The sequence below is a fragment of the Lycorma delicatula genome, chromosome 2, assembly GCF_047948215.1.
Source record: "Lycorma delicatula isolate Av1 chromosome 2, ASM4794821v1, whole genome shotgun sequence".
Lineage (NCBI taxonomy): Eukaryota > Metazoa > Arthropoda > Insecta > Hemiptera > Fulgoridae > Lycorma > Lycorma delicatula.
The window spans coordinates 195,334,027-195,352,736 of NC_134456.1; the positions used below are offsets into that span (position 1 = coordinate 195,334,027).

The following is an 18,710-nucleotide window of genomic DNA, read 5'->3' on the forward strand; positions in this document are numbered from 1 at the left end:
TATTGATTATAATAATATAAATAAGTCTTACCTTTTCCTGTTCTTCTGTTTTTATATGTTTCTGACTGCTCTTTCCAGAGATACCGGCAAATTAATAATTTTAGTATATATTCTTCTTTTGTTTTTTGTATCTCATCAGCCATTTGCTGCCAAGCATTGTTTTCTTTTAATATGTATGTATAATGCTATCTATCGGTCTTGTAGATTCCACAAGATTTATTTCTGGTGATATTTATCAATAAAACACAACTCACAACCTTTTTTGGGACCACTACATTATATTTATAAAAAATTATTTAAAATAGTTCTAATATTTATTTTACACTACTATTTATGTAATAAATAATTAATAATAATAATATAATTGTATAAACTAATAAATAATAATTAATTAATAATAAACAAAATGTTGACATACAATAAACAAATGATGACATATTGGCAACTGTCAAATAAATTAGAGGGAACACTTAAAATAAACAAGCTATAATCCATATACTTATAATATACATAATTAAGGATGTATTACAATAATCTAAAAAAAATTATTTAAATATATATATACAGTGAAGATTGATCAAAATGAAAACCAAGGAGATAAATTTTTTTTCCGTTTTGGTCAGATTTCAGTTTTACTCACTTATTGCAGTAATGATGAACATACTGAGTACTGTTTGTGCTGAGTAACAACAAGCCACGCTAAGAATACATGGCAATTTGCCTAGAATGCTGTAATCCACTGGAATAATACAGTATATAATTTATTAAAATAATTCAATTTGTAGGCTTAATGGATATTTTTTTTACAAAATTAAAGTTACACTAATTAACCACAAAAACTATAAAAAGACAATTTTTCAAAAATACAGTACGTATGATTAATTTACATTTATATCATGATTTTTTATATGATTTACAGATGTCAACTGATACCTGCTTTGTCTTTTCTTTAACAGCATGCTGTTCTAAAGAAATACATGCTTTAGATAGATACTCCAAAAATTCAGTATAGTTTTTTCTTATGCTGAATTTCAAGTCACTTAAGCTTTGGAGTGCATCGATGTAGGAGTTTATTTTGACGGGATTTTCAATGTTGCTTGTTGAATCACCATGTTCAGTACAGTCTTCTTCATCTTCGTCAGTTGGCAGTCCAATGTCATCATTTTCTTCCCATGGAGCTGACAAAACTACCTCAGTTGCATTGTTACTGGTAATACTGGTAGTCAAATCATTGTCAGAGGTTACATATGTATCAGCATCTACTTCAAATTCATTAGTACTGCACAATCTATTAAAATCCTCATATTTTCCTCTGCTTTATCTAAGACTACAGTTGTTGCATCAGGAAGTGATAAGAATTTAGCTTTTTTAAATTTTTTTTTGCAGTTTCTTCTTTTATGTTCTTTATGGCATATGAATCCAGTAGACAGTATTAAGTACTGAAATTGATTTTGCGAGCTCATTAGCACTCTTCACACCACTCATTTTTGTAATAACTGATTTCAACATCATTCTTCTGCAGAGGATTTTCATGGTGTAAATCACATCCTGACCCAATGGTTGTGTGCTACTTGTAGTATTAGGTGAAAAAAGGGCTAATTTAAGATTAGACAAATTGATAGGATGACAAGTTGCATTATCAAGGAATAACAGAACATGGTGGGGTTTTGAATTTTCATTCTAGAATTAAATTTATTTAATTGTTCAGCCACTCCTTCATTATTATTACTAGCATTTCTCTCACTACCATCCCATTCGGTCATCCTAAATGAGACCAAATGTCTGTGTCTCAAAGGGCTACTGTACCTTGAAACAGTTTAAGTGACTTAGTTCCTAATCGCTCCTGGAGCTAAACTAATTGCGTGAACAATATAAGCATGGTCTATTACACCAGTTGTTTTTTGTCCAGCCGTTCACATGTCATATATTTTCTAAATGGGTAGGTGTACCCCGTCTTATAATAAAAATATGAGCATCATGAATTAAAAATTTATTTTGTCAATTTAATTAAATGACAGCAATTCGCTGTTGTGCCTTGGTCGCTGCATGCTAGCAAGTACCACCCATCCTTTATAGCTGCTTGGAGCTATAGATTGATGATCGATCATTACTGAAGGGTAGCTTCTTCTAGCAACGTGGTTAGTGTCCTCCCTTAATCAAACTATTGATGCCAGTTGAACAATGCAACTACATCAAAGAACTCCCACACGGTCCAACAGTGCGGCTCACACCACAACACTGACTTACTGCTTATGAGTGGTCAATCTTCCCCTTGACCTTAAGTTCCAGGGTGGCCAGGGCTCTGGCCCCTCCAAGAGTGGGGCAGTTGTACATCATATGTACATTCGACTGGATCTCCCCGCAGACACACAGCTCATCAGTTGCCAGGAGGAATCTAAGGAGATGTTGTTTCTAATTTATGCAGTTGGTGAGTGCTTGGGCCCTCATTGCCCTTAAAAATGATCTTGAGGCTTACAATGCCCCCAAGTCTTCTACAAAATCATACAAAGACCTACTCTTATTCGTGTTGTTCTATTCACACTGCCATGCTTCCACCGCGAGGCTCTGAAGCTTCTTCGGCAAGTGGGAGATGGGCAACTGTATGAAATTTATATCTGGAACATTGTGTTCACTGTTCTGTTCTGATACAAGCCCAGCTCGAAACCGCATCCCAAATACCTCAACCTCCCGACCTCTTCACAACTTCCACATGGCTGTCTAACTTTTACTACAAAATTGATTGGGAGAGCCGTTCCCAATATATAAACTCATAGGAGGTTGTTATGTAAACACCAGTGCATACAGTGAGAGCTTCGTGCTGGGCATTCTTTAAATTTAGAATAAGTGCATTATTTCTTTCCAACCTACGTGTCCATTTGGGTGCCGCATAAGTGGTCATACTTTTGAAGAATCCTCAGTTCACCATGCACAACTGGTGGTCCAACAGCATGGTCCTTCCGAGCAATTTTCCTAAGCTAGTGGAACACGGAGATGGTGTCCACTGCTACTTGTTTGATATGGTTGATAAACAGCAACTTTTCATCAAACAGTACATCAAAGTACTTATGAACTCTTACTTGGCTGATTACACAGCCTTTATACTTAATGTTGGGGCTATGATTGTATGATAATTTGTCTACACCCTTCAGAAGCATACACTTCATCTTGAGCACAGAAATCTCTAAATTTTGACTATCTATCCAGCCCTCCGCAGCTGACAAGGCTGCTTGTGGTTTTTCAACTAGCTGCAGTTGTGAATTACTATGAACTAATACATGATAGTCATCGGTGAAAGCCTGGGCCATGACCCCTTCTGGAATTTCAATCCCAGAAATCCGTCTAAAACCAGGTTCCAGTAGAGGATCAAGAACAGAACCCTGCAGGCTTCCCATGGTCATGGACTTTTCCACAACTAGGTGACTAGACAAACTGTCTTACACAACACAAGAACTCTATATGCTGTAGGGCTTTGGGAACATTGTGGACAGAATTCTAACACAAGGAAGGAAATGCGTCTCTATGTCAATAAAAATTGCAAAACATATTTACAGATGGCGCTTTCCAACTTGGCAAGAGCATTTAAGATGCAATCCTCAGTGCCAACCCCTTCCATGAAGCCATATTTGCCTTGATTTAGAAGACTGTTCACATCAATGTTTTCATACAGCTGTTCCACAACCAGCCTTTAAAGCAATTTGCCGAGAACCAGCAAAAGGCTGATGGGTCAATAACTGTTGACCTTACTAAGATCCTTTCCAGGTTTTTAGAGCATCCTCACCAAAGCCACTTTCCAACAAGTCAGAAAGCAACCCCAAGAACAGTCTGCTAGTGACTCTCTTATGACAGGCAGGAGATGGTGAAAAATATCCAAGTCAAGTGGGTCAATCCACGGTGCCTTTTTCAGTACCATTAAAGAAACCACTTGATCAATATCTACGGGATCCACAGGGAAGGGTGTTACCCCTGCCTGAATGCTGACTTCTACTTCAGCCTCTAGAGCATCTGGAAACAGAATATCAAGGAATGCCTGGTAAGTCATCATAGGTGTTAAAGTTAAGTTGGCCTGGTAAGTTGTCACAAGTGTCACGACGTGCAATGGCTTTGGCCAGTAACATGATTTTTTAAGCTGCCAGGAGTTTCCCTGCATCCTGCACAAGGAGTTCTGCCAGCATTTGAGCTTGGCTTCCTTGATGGCATAAACATATTTTTCATGAAATGCTGGTAGATCTGGAGATATTCTGTGTGCACATCATTGATGCTATCACAACGCTGGTACTGTTTCCTACCAGTGGACTAAGGTCAGCAGACCACCACCTTTTCCTAGGTTTCCACCTGTGGTTAACAGATGGTCCCTCAGTAGGGGTCATGATGGCTGCAGGGACTCTTTGATCAGCAGACTGGTCAATGCCCAAGATTCGCCCACTGACCTAGGCCGCTGTTGTATTCTGTCACACTTCTCCATTATAGAAGTCATCTAAGGTTTTTTGTTTAATTGCCAAGTTACAAGGAGTTTATTAACATCAATGTGAGAAAAATACCGAGGTCTTGCCGACTTCCCAGATATTTTTGCACAAAGAATGACAGTAAGGGACTGTTTTTATATATTTCCACTGACATTTTTCTCCTTTTAACACTAGTGTTTTAGTCAGCAAAGTTCTAAAAAATATTCCTCTTTCATTATAGTTAAAATGTCTTTTGGATCATAGCTAGCCAGAATGATAGAAAGTTTTGTCTGCCATTCCTTAACTACAGACATATTGACATTGCTTGCTTTACCACAAGGATTATTCCAAGCTTTTCCAAGCTATTATGTCCATTTTTCAAACTTTCAAGCCATCCATTAGAAGCTTTAAAATCAAGTTTGTTTAATATTTTAGCTAACAGTAAAGCTTGGCTTTGTAAAGTAGGGCCAGAAATTGGCAAATGTTTAGATCTACTGCTAACAAACTGTTCCCACAATAGTTTGTTTATTTCTTCATACCCAGTAGTCTTCTGCTGTCTTTTCATATACCCATTTCATTATAGCCAGTCATCCATAATTTTTCCTATTTTCTAAAGAGTTGTATATCTGAATATTTCTGCACTTAAACTTGTCCATTGATTGATGTACAATCAGTTTAGCTTTGTTATTTAACTCAATAACTTTAATTTTATCATTTAAAGTTAAAGCAATGTTTTATATGAGACATTAAGGTAAATTTTAAAACAAAAACTAATTTATAAAATTATGATAAACTGATATTATTATATATATTATAAATATATCTTCTATATTATATCTTCTTATATTATAAATATATCTTATTATATATAAATAATAAATATAATTTTTTAAATTATAACATTTTTTTGTTAAATTATAATTATTTGAAGAATATTACGCCTTAGTTACTTCCTAAGCGCAATACTGCCACACTCTCCAAAAATATTTCACCTCAGAAATTACAAGATATAAAATTTTATTTTCATTATTTGTTCATAAATCTAAACACACACACACATTTTTTTTTCTTTTTGGCTTTATTCTATTAATATATATATTAAAACTAGAATTCCACCACCATCTAATGAATACCAAATTTGATTCTGTACCAAAGGTGTAAAAGACAATATTATACAGTACTAGTAAACATTTTTCTTGATGTACTTTTGTACAAAAACAGTTTCTGTATAATCTTGTGTAGCCATGACCCCACTATAACACAGGTTTTAGTAACAGTAATACCAGTAGTACAGATAATTATTATTATTAATACTGTCATTCAACTTACTTGTGGGTACTGAATTGGTTGCAACTGTGTTAAGTGTTGATGTTGTAAACGAGGTACTGCTGTACCAAGGCACTGGATTGGAGAAGTTAATTCAACTACAGATGTCTGATGATTGCATGCCGCACCTGACATAGCTGCTGTATAAATACAACCACCCGTTTTGGCAATATTACCACCTGCAAAATAAAATTTTAAAGGAAATAGAGGGATAGCTATTTTGTATAATTTTAGATATGATAAAATAAACAAAATTTTTTTGTTTGAATCTTTCAAGTGAAAGCAATCTCTGTCAGGCCACTTTATATGAACAGTATTAGAAACAAATACATATTAATGTCAAATATTTAATTACACATATCTAGAAAAGTAATAACTGCATTATTTAAATTTTTTTAATTGCACATTTATGGTTGAATCAATACAAATTCAAAAAAACTTAAGGGTTTCTTTATTAGTGAAATTTATTAAATTTACCAGGAAAATAATTATTTTACTTCAAAAGGCACAAATTCTTTTCACAGTATCATCCCTGAACTAAAATTAAAAAAAAAACCACATAGGTAACAATATCTTTACATAGAAATATTTATTAAATTATAATGTTCAATGACATTAAAGACAAAACTACAAACGTTTCATTTTATAGAAATTCAGGCAGGAGGGGTTAATTGTGATATGCATGAATAATGTTTTTTTAGTGTTAATAATTTGTAATAAATCAAGTACAAGTGTATAAGATGTTTAATTGGAAAATATATACAAGTACCAAATCCTTCATTTTAGTGTCTGTATAGATATGAAAAATAATTTTCATCATAAATATTATTGTTGACAATTACAATAACCACTTTCTGACAGAAAAATCTACGACCACATTTCTACAGTGTAATACTGAAAATACTACACGATGACTTTTAATTATTTATGATTTGTATACATTGCAAGGATTTTTTTTAAAGTACCAAATTTATTATTTTAACAGAGCCAGGAATGAATTAAAAGAATTTATACTAATGAACCAATTGCTGTATGAGACACTGGTAATCTGTTAAATTTTATGACAGGTCTACAGAATATACCAGAAGTTACAGAATATTATTAATATTTACTTAGTCTAATAATAAATAAAGCAGATCTACAAATAAAGCCAAAAGTAGATTGTAGGGGAGTTGTTGTACAGTAGTTGTAGAAGTTGTAATGGGGGAGTTCTCATTCACCGACATCAATTAGATGTTATGGGAATAAATATAAATTCTTAAAAATTTTCATTTCTTAACAGCAAAACAGAGGGAAGAGTTTTTAAAAATGAAGCTTTTTGTAGCGCAATGTTATAAGAGAATATTAAAAATTTGGTGAGTTTAAGTGTGGAATGACAACGTTTTAACAAGAATTGGAAACAGGAGTTTGTGGTAGAATATTATATATATAAATGACTTTCTTTTCCTTTCCTTCTATCTCGCTCTCTCTCTCTCTCTCTCTATATATATATATATATATATTTATATAATATTTTTCAGCCTCCACAAAGTGCAGAATTAAAGAAAACTCTTACCTTTACTTTTTTACATTCATCAAAACGTTTTCGGGCCTAAGCCTTCAGTGATATTTTTTTAATAAATTCTTGATTTGTTTACATTTACACATTAATTTTATTAGCTTTTTACATTTTATTTTATAAAAATTGTTTGTTAATAAAAGTTAAAAACATTTAAAAAATTCAGAACTAAGTGAACAAATATTTATATATAATATATATAATCAGAAAAAATATTTGTTTGTTTGTTATTATATGATTTGGTCTATATTATATAGTTATTTAATGTACAAAGGTAAAAGAAAAAATGGACTATAAAAAATTTAATCTCAATGATATATATATATATATATATATCGGATAAGGTTGATGAGACATAAACTTCAGCCTTCAGCATCCAGATTTAGCTGTCATGACTGAAGAAGCAAAACTACAAAGTACAACTGTACAGAGTAAACTGGACCAATAAAGAACTGCTGCACTGACCAATAAAATAGCAAAAATGTAATAAATTAAAATATTATGCAAATGATTTATTTATAAAAGGATTTACAGTATAAATTCATAAACTCATCAGTCTCATTTACTTAATTTCAGTTCTACGTCTTAGCGCTACCTGTAAACAAAATGTGGTAAGGAAATAACGTGCTGAGCAATTAAATAAAAAGTAAAATAGACCAATATCAACCAATCATTATTTACAAATTGTGGCTCGTTATTTTATAATAACAAATAATCTTTACATGAAAAAACAGCAATATTTTTAAAACAAAGAAATTTAAATATAGAACCGAAAAGCAGAGAAAAGGGTCAGATAACATCAGCATAGAATTAATGTCAACATAAAAACCACAAACTAACCTGCCCAAACATAATATGTATATATGTCCATATGTGTGCCCAAATATATAATGAAGTTAAAACAATTTTTTCTGCCTTTATATAAAAAAAGGTAAAATACTGCTTTTTCTAGTAACAAATGAAGAAAAAAAATCCCCAATAATTTCTAAAAAAGAATACGTAGCTTAGCATATTTTTTTAAAGAACAACACAAGTATACAATTGTGCAGTTTGTCATCTATTTCAGTATTAATACCACAAAATTTGCAGTCCACATCAAACAGTGGTCTTTAAAGTGTTAGTACTTTATAGGTAAATAGTGGTTTCATAATACATTTTAAATGGGTACCCAGAACATCAGAATATCTGATCCAAATAATTTATTTGCCTATTCTTCACTTTTTATTATTTTTTTGTTTAAGGTACAACACCCTAATAAAATAAAAAGTAATACATATATATTAATTTGGTTTGGAACAGAAAACCAGCCTAAATTTATGTGCAAAATTTTGCTAGTAAAGTCTACTTTACAATGTCAAGTAGACATGTGCAAAATTTTGTTAATGTCTACTTGACAGTATTAATGAACAATAAATAAATGTTACTTATTAACTAAACAATTTTATATACCTATTATTTGTAGAAAAATATGCGTATACTGTTTCGAAGTAAATAGTACATTACAAAAATGTTAAAAAACATTGTTAGTATATTTTAAATAACAGAATACTTATCAATTACATCTATCATATAAATATCAAGAACTAGTGGAATTTAAAAAAAATTGAAAACAATAAAATATATGATGGTCAATAACATAAACACTTTTGGAACTGGTGATAATCTAAGTACTGATGAAAATATTACTTAGTCTAATATTGTGTAGGATACTTATTGTAATTATGCGGTGAACTATTTAAAGTGGAAAATAACTGATATGATTAATCACATATTTTAAAATCGTATAAAAGCAAGTAACGTCCGAAATCGGTAACAATAATAACCTATTGTTTTGCCTTACTAACTGTTGATTTGCAATCAGTAAAGCAGGGCTTGTCAATAACAGCTAAAATTTTTTTTATCATTAACATAATAACGTTTCAATAAAACAACGTTTTACAAATAAAGGCTGCTGATATTGTCCAGAAAATCTTTACATCACACCGAAAATGTTAAATAACTTGTCAGAATCAAATTAGCAGTCACACATACCTGTAGAGTTATCTAAACTCACGACAAGAAGATTATGATCTTGTACATCCATACCTAATTCTTGAATGTAACTAATAAATTTAAATAAAATTTTAATTTCAAATTACATAACGAACTTCTAAACACAAATTAAATATAATACACATTTTCAACCCAACAACAAAACTCCTCCTCTGACCAATACACCATGTTTACTATACTTGCAAGGTTTACCAACACAAAATCTAAAAAAAAAAACAGCCAGTATTCTACAATTATCAGAAACTGTCAAATTAGTGCAATATAATAGGTAAACTTAAAAATAAAGACGCTTCAAACAGTAAGAATATCCAATTAAGAAACAAACTACCATTATGCTACTATTTGATGCTAACGTAAATTTTTCTAGCATTTTTCAACTAAAGGGCTGAAATGACATACTTCTGCTGGTTGGAATGATAAGTTGTCTGAATAGTTTAATATCTTATACGGTATCTCCTTTACTTTTGCAATTTAATCAATACTGTTCTCCTTCTATATGCAACAATCTTTAGCAGGACGTTATTAATTCCCGTATTGCTTCTTCATTATAAGTCAGCGTATTTGTTGAGAGCGGTACCAATACCGTACGCGACAGAAATAATTGAGGACCTCAGCTCAGACCACACTCTTCGTTTCTACTAGGGTTAGGCTTACTAGGGGCCGGGCGAGACCCTCTCGTCAATATTCCAAAGGTCAGTGAACTGGAGTAAATTCTATAAATCTCTCCAACAAGATTATAGGCCGACGGTTTTAAAACTCCTGACTACGCCGGAGGAAATCGACGACACGGTCGATCGTGTCACGTCGTCAATAAACGAGGCTTTGTCATATACCACTACGGAGAAAATTGCACGGCCGCTTTATAATGATTTCCCACCTCACGTTTTCGGTGCAATATCGGAAAAGCACCGGCAGAGGAGGAGATAACGGCTCACCCTGGTCCCCGACTGCAAGCGAGCATTTTATAGACAGACGGACAGGGTGAAGTTGCTGCTGACAAAACATCGTGAAGTATCATGAAACGATTACCTCGCCTCGATATCGGAAGACATCTCTTCGATGTTCAGGCTGAATAAAAGCTATGCGACGGAAAGAAAACTCGTCACCAAGTGTAGTGACAGAGAAGCCTTTTAGTCTCTTCTGAATCAGACCGGACGGATATTTTCGCGAATACACTAGAGGACCAGTTCATCCCGAACCCCTCCTCACGGCGCAGACGTCGACCATGTAACCAAGGTATAAACTTTCCTCTTGGATTATTTTACTTAGGTAGAGGAAGCCCCCACCCGTTAATAACCCCGTCACTGAAACAGAAGTGACCGCGGCTATCAAGGCCACAAACCCTGACAAGGCTCCAGGGATAGACGGGATCAAGGCCCGAGCATACCGGAATATTCCTCCGACTGCTGCGACCATGATCATCCTATTTACGTTTGTCAATCAGCAAAATCTTCGGTTTTGACTCCTTAACTTGTCAACAACTTCTTAGTAGCGAAGGTGAAAGGTTCTTGCCCGTTCAACCATTCCATCCTTAAAACCTTCAATGTAGCCTTGCAACCTGTCAGTTCTCATCTTCAGCAGATGAAAAAACCGTAATTTACACTGCCGCGATTGAATATACGTGGCACTTTTCTCTTTTACGTTTTTAGAATTACCAACGAACTCTTCTATTTCTACACAAAAATCGTTGAACATATCTATAAACTCTGACATTGCCTCATTAGATATCAAATCCGTAGAGGCCAACTGAACTTCCAACTTTTTTAAGGCAACAACCTCAACCTTCTTTGCCTGCATAGGCGGAAAAAGTGGTTTAATTTGGCTCGTGGAGGGATCAAAAAGTTCCTCCATCAGCTGAGCTTTCGATTAGAACCAGAAACTTGTATTTCTCTGCCCGCTGTGATTCCTTCACTGGAGATTGCCTCTGCTTCAACCATTCCCACCCATGAATCAACTTCAATTGTTCACTAGCATTGTTAGCCTCACTAACAGCTGTCTTGACCTTCTTCGATTTAGTTGATGGTCTGTTAGTGTGAGCATCCATTTAACCATTTCAATAGATCAGACCTGTAAGTTAGTACAATAAAAAGAGAGAAAAGGATAAAAAATTATCCTTATTACATTAGCATAACAAAATTATAGCAGTGAATTGAAATTTTAATAATAATAATAATAATAATTAAAGATTAGATGTTTAAAAAAAACAGAGGAAGATTAGTTAAGATTATTTAACAAAAAATAAACTATCTGTATTAAAGAAAAAACTATTTTTAATCAATTTAGTTAATTCTTTGTTTGCTTTATATCTGATAACTTGATATTTAAAAATTGTCTTGGTTTATTAGTCTTGTACTAATAAATAAACTGTCTTCATATAAAGATCAAATTTGAATAATATTTCTTAATTGTATCACTTCCTAGTAACTAAATGCATAATTTGCTCTTAATTTAAATTGTCCTATTTACATTAGATATGTCTCATGAGGCTTTTAATGTGTGAGTGTCTTAACAAGACAGAATTTGATGTCATAATATCAAATTCCATAAATATATTTTCACTTTAATAAAGTCTATGTTTATTCAATATGTTTTTGATTACCATTGTTTTCATTTTAAATAAAGTATTTAAGTGAGAATCAAAAATTCCACCTCAAACTGATAAATCATGTAGTAATAATATTGATTGTATAAATGCATAATAAATCAATTTTACTTCATTTATTTTAGTCTATAGAATATAGTCTATAGTTTTAGTCTATAAAATTTCAGGTTTTAAAAAAAAATTGAAGTATGGGCCTCCCATCTTAAATTTTCTCTATAACTATGCCAAAATATTTCTGCTATTTAACTTTTTCAATCGCTGGGCATTTACATGTAGAAGCACTGCTGCAATCCATGTGCATGTGATATATTCCCCCAACTAATACATTTAAAGCTGTGGCTTTGTGGCCTAGCCTTCTTAATCATCTGATATAAATCCCTTTTATTTCATTTTTTAGGGCATATTGAACAGAAGGGTGAATAATGGACAAATAACTGGATATAAAATAGTTTTAACAGTTTCCAAGATAGAAAACAAGCAATTTTTTGATAACCATAAATAGGAATTGTGTTTCTTATATATTATAAATTATTTTTTTATATATATTCTTCTTTTACATTAAAAATTATAAATTATTTAAAGGCTCAAATTTATGAAAGTGCTACCTTTGTTAAAAAAAAATTATCACTTTAGTCTTAAAAAATAACTCTATCTACCTCTTTCAAACAGAATTATTTTTATGTAACTCAGCTCAATATTTTGTTGCACAACAAGGCTCTTATTATGGTTCCATTGTCATTTAAAAGATATTTTCATCAATTCATTTCAAATAAAATAAAATTATTTTCTTTTACTGAGTCAGTATTACTATATCAATAAATGTTTAAATAATATTAGTAAAAAAATGTCTGCAATTTTGTTTAATATGCTTACATACATGCTTAAATAATTTCCATTAACACCCCCAAAGTTGGTTTACTTCTTGTAGTTGATCTGTTTATTGTCTTTGCATGTTACAAGTATTTATTAAAATCACTATTATTTCAATAGATTATTACTTTTAAGTATTAAATATACTTTATAATATATAATATTTAATTTCTAGATGGTTTTTTTTTTAATTAATTACCTACTGCTGCTCTGGTATACCATGATTTCCTTGACATACCCAGTGCAAGTTAAGTTAGCACAGTTTCTTTTATTATACATGGAACAGTAGACCTACCCACTCCTGATGTAATCTATACACGAAAATATATATATATATATTAAATGAAATATATACAAAACACAGTAAATAGATAAGTTAAACTTGCCATACTAATTCCAATTACCGCAATTAATTTATCTCAATTTAATTTCAATTTATCTGTTGACTATGTTTTGGCAGTTTATATTTCATTTCATATTAAATCTTATTAGCTCAGTAGTCAATATGTTAATGAACTATCTGAATTTTCAAAAAAATAAAAAATAATATATATATATATATATATATATATCTTACCTTAATTTTTCATGAAAGTACTTTCAGGGGATCCTGCTTCCTCAGTTATTATTGAAAAATTACTATATTGGAACCATCTCTATCAGACAGGAAGACGGTCTTATAAAAACTGCAACAGATTGCAGCACTCGAGTAAATTAATACACAATTTTCATTATTTTAGTATTTTTATTTTTAAATCTTTATTATGCAATAATGGAATTACTTCAATCATTATTGAGGATGTGGGATCCAGCAAAAGTACTTACATAAAAAATTAAGATAAGCTATGGTTTATCTCAGTATTCTGTACTGGGTGATTTATTTAATAGAATTTAAATATAATTTAACAGCACAGAGGATAATATAAATCTTAAAAAGATTAATTTCGGTAAAATATTTATATATATGTACATATATGATTACTTCCATCCCCATTCCAACTTTATCTGTGGTGTATAGTTACTTGTATTCTTGCATGTCCCATCACCGTCAAGTGATGTTTAGTTTGTCATGGCTCACTTCGCTCATCCTTCCAATCTGGCCAGGGGGCTGTGCTACTTGGACCCCTATGTGTTCATTAAACACATGCTAGAAAGAATAATAATGATAAAAAAGCTTGATCGATTTATACAAAATAACAGTGTATTGTATTTTCTTAAGAGCAACAGCAGTTTGGTCACTACAGGACCTGAAACTTTGGGCAATCTGAAGAATATGGTTTTCAAAATAATCTGCATTTGTCTTAAAAATAGTTGTTATAGCTAGTTAGCCATTCTTCTTAAGGATAAAAATGTATTTTGCCTGGTTCTTAGCATTACCCGACAAACACCTCTAGGAGATGACAATACTTTAATTCTCTTTTTTTTTTTAAATTAAACAAATTTTTTTTGTCATGTAACTAAAGACAGGTACATCCAGTTGCATCGCACATACAATAACAGTGGCTGTGTTGCTATACATTGTCACAGTGCTTTAAAAATCAAAATTTAAAAAAACAAAAATTGTTTTTAAGTTTTTATCTGAGGAGTATTTGAAAGTCCAAATCAAGAATATCTTGTTTTGTGAAGTCAAAAATGGGGAAAATTTACAATCAATGATCAAAATATTTTTATCTTTCATCACCCCTTTCAAGGTTGAATTTTGAAAAATTTAGAAATTGGTTTTTAGATATTCACATGAAGATAACGCACACCAAAAACTAAATTGATACCTTCATTTGTTACCAAGAGATTAACAAAAGGTTTAAAAAAAAATCCATTTTAACTCTTTACACTCGGAAGAATTTAAAAAAATCCTTTCTTAGTGTACACTTACACTGTAAAAAGCACAAGTGTATAAATCAATTTATCTTCAGCAGTTTTTGTTGGGCATTGATTATGAACTGTTCACAAAATGCGCTTTTAGAGAGAGAGACTTTGTACCATTCTGAATAATATTTATTTATTCAGAGTTAAAAATTGTAATAAATAATTAAAGTACACGTTTTGTGATTTTGGTGACTATCTTCCATCCATCCTCCTACAGAGGTGTGAAAATTTTATATCCAGAGACTTGTGAAAAGTGTTGCTGTAGTGTGAAACAGCATAATCTTTCTGAAACCTGACATTTTTCCATATAATTTAGCCCTACATGTAATTCCAATTAATCTAGAAAGTTATTTTTAATATCCTCGTGTATTTAATTTATTTACCGGAACATTATTTCATTTGTTTATATTTTAAATAATTAATATCGATTCTAATCACATCTATTTTTTATCTTACAATTACTTGTAGCTATTGTATATGGTCAATATAATATATTATATGTAGTGATGAGAATAAAGAATTATTTACCTAATATCGCAGTAGATTCTTAAGGAAAAATGAGCCTGTTACTCAGTAATATATGAGACCACACCAAACATTCACTGTGGGATTGTAATTTTTGTGTTAACTAAAAGTGTGCAGTTGTTCATAAGACCCGTCCTGACGTTATGTTAATACATATGACTGGATATGTGAAATACAGACTCATCCTGGAGATTATATTGTTTAAAAATTGTTTGACATTATCTAGCTTATTGAACATTTGAAGCAAAAACATTCATAAAATGGAAATGATTTTTCAAAATTTAATGAACAGTGGTTTTTTAAGCCTTACTTCTTGATCACAGGTCTGCACTAAATTTTTGGGACTTTTTATAAAGAATTAACTTGTAATGTACCTTCATTTGACCTATCACTGATAGATGGAATACCAAAATGATTTAAGTCTTAATAAGCTACCAATTTACTTAAGCTGGTGATCATAACAGGAAACTTTAATTTTATGCGATATTGCTTCAATGAAAACAAAAGTCACTGATTTAATTTTGGCAAACTAAAGAACACATCAAACCTTCTTCTGAATTTTCTCCATTTCAACTGAGTTCAATGATTGTTGGTGAGGTTTCTGTATTGTCCTTTACTATATCTTGATTAGATATTATAGGAATCTGAAATCTCATCATAAACTTATGATCACGTAATACATTTGATCTATGAATATAATGCTTAGATCTCTTTTTCTGTTTAAGCTCTGGAACCACTGTAAGGTTGAATGAGGATGATATGTATAAATGTAAATGAAGTGTAATCTTGTACAGTCTCAGGTCGACCATTTCTGAGATGTGTGGTTAATTGAAACCTAACCATCAAAGAACACCAATATCCACGATCTAGTATTCAAATCCATATAAAATTAACTGTCTTCACTAGGATTTGAGAACCCTCTACTTTGAAATCAACTGATTTGCGATGGCAAGTTCATCACTAGACCAACCCAGTGGGTCGAGCACATAATACTGTATTTATTTTTCCAGACATGTATAATATCCATAGCCTAGTTTATTTTTATAACGTTGGAATTTTAGAGTACACTGTTGTACAAGTGGTTGTGTAGCACTGGTTTGCAGGAGCATGCATTACTTATCCACTTGATCCATGTATGAAAAAAATGAAAGAAAATAAAGTTTTATTTATTACAATTTATTTAGAAATATAAGAACCTGTTAATATTATTATTTTTTAACTCCTGTTTCTAATTTATTCAAAACTTAAATGGATTCAATGTCTGTAAATTCCTGTTACCAAAAGAAATTTTATGATTTTAGGTAAAGCTATTCCTAAGATATGCAGAAAGTAGAAGCCCACATATATTCATTCATACGTAAAGCATTTTGCTACTAGAACTTTTATTTTTCTCAGGGCCTGAAATTGATAATATAGAAATGATTCTTTCATTTTTTTTCAAAACTTTAATGATAAAGAAAACGTTTATAACTACTTTCACCTATCCTAGTCTGTTTATTTTAAAACTACCCGTTTATGTTGGGAAAGTTTTACAAAACACAAAACCACTTCTCCATGACACAGAGTAATTACCCTGATCTATTTTATAGGTGTAAACTTTTCTTTATTCATTTCAGATATAGGTTACAACAAAAAATGAGAAAATAACTCCTGTGATCTTAGAGGATTATTATTTCTCCTAGGGGGATGATAATTCTTCTTTATATAACAGCAGTATATTTATAAATTGAAGTAAAATTACAACTGAAAAAATGTTATAAATTGAAGTAGATTTTTTTTTTATAAAATAAATCTTACTGTTCAGATACATGCATCATGTTGGCAAGAAAAAGAAAAACCTTTCAAAATTAACTCCTCCTATGAACATTTATTATTTTCTGTAGGTGCTGAAATAAAGCATAAGTATAAAGGTTATGTTATTTATTATATTAAGTTGAGGAAAGTATCATGAAATCATGAAGGCTCCAGTAGAAAAGGCTATGTATAACAAAATCTAACAAGAGGAAACATTGTGTGTAATTTGTATGAATAATGATTAAATTTTTTTATCTGTATAATAGAATGTTTTCATGGGACTTTTAATAAAGGTTGGATGATACTACTTTATGTATAATAAGTAATAGTAAGTAGGTAAGTTTAAATATAATTCTATTTTTACTGTTCATTAATGTTTAAGGGATTGTAAGACCAAAAGACTGATTAAAACATGAGTTGTCAGGAGGGGAATGAATAAAACACACATATTCCAGTATAAGTAAAAAACAAAAAGGTAAGCTTTACTTAACTGTCGTTAAATATAAGAAAAATGGATTATGTTATGAGTATTTTATCCTGTTTTGAAGATTTTAAACTAAAAACAAAAATTGGTTTTTTGATCATTTTTCTTCTTAAAAAAAAAGCATTAAAAAAATCATCAATAAAAAATAAAAATCACACTTTATAAAGCTGGATACAGTTTGGCCTTCAGGATAACAAACAAAATAGATCATTACAAACAGAACATTATTACCAAACAAATGCAGTGACCTAGGAATACATAAACTAATCTGCTCTAACTGTACAATGTTCTACATTGGTCAAGTAATAGTTTAAAAGATACACTGAACATCTCAAAGCCTTCTACAGCAACAAATAATAAACATTTTCTAGCCATCTTATAAATATAATTTACAAATCTACCAACACTGACAACAACCTTGATATTCCATTCGTACATAAAAAAGAACCACATCTTAGTATTCTTAAACATTATGAAATGTATAAACACAAAATAACAATATACCAAATGAAGATATAATTCAAATACATAAACTTTTAAACCACATTCTTAATATGCATCTATTAACTAAAAAATATATTTCCAACAATAACAGAAACTGAAGCCAAGGTGGGAATAGGAGCACTAATCACTGTAGATGGTGACAAAGAAGACTGAAAATGTTTTAAAGTAAGTTACAAAAATGTTGTACTTTTAAAATTTATGCTTCTAAAAAGTATCATTTCAAATGTTTAGTTTTAAATTTTAACATATTATATAGTATAATTAGAGTAAATAAGTTCTATTACAAAAGGATTTTTTCATTATGTTTTTATTAAAATTAAATGTAATGAAGCTTCATCTTAAAATCTGAGTAAATAAAGTGGTGAGGTCAGTTAGTGTTTGAAGTGAGAATACAGTAAGTATTTGTAGTTATAATGTGTTGTGCATAGGAGTTTCCCTGTTGTAAACAAAATTTGTACATTATAGGCTGCTATGTATATAGCAAGTATGTTATTGGTGATAGTTGGCACGTGATTGGTGATAAATAATTACATAAGTTCTCTAATATGTTCTGTTTCAAGTTGTTTTACTGTACATAAATTGGCATAACTGGCACAAGTGGATTGTGCCAGTTAAAGTTCCCTGTATTTGAATAGATTACATCATTTATACCAAGATAATCTCTCCAAAAATATTACTATCATAGTT

The 18,710-nt window shown here is 31.1% G+C and overlaps 1 protein-coding gene across 1 annotated transcript in view; it reads right to left on the minus strand.

The window, feature by feature from the left end:
- Window positions 1-9,546, minus strand: part of LOC142319548 (uncharacterized) — a 44,571-nt gene extending 35,025 nt beyond the window's left edge. Inside the window, exons 1-2 of the mRNA XM_075356939.1 lie at window positions 9,358-9,546; window positions 5,772-5,947 (exon numbers count right to left, since the gene is read on the minus strand). Of these exons, the coding sequence (XP_075213054.1) occupies window positions 5,772-5,947; window positions 9,358-9,409 (228 nt within the window). The 5' untranslated portion in view covers window positions 9,410-9,546. The remainder of the gene's footprint in view (window positions 1-5,771; window positions 5,948-9,357) is intronic.
- Between the last annotated feature and the right edge of the window lie 9,164 nt (window positions 9,547-18,710).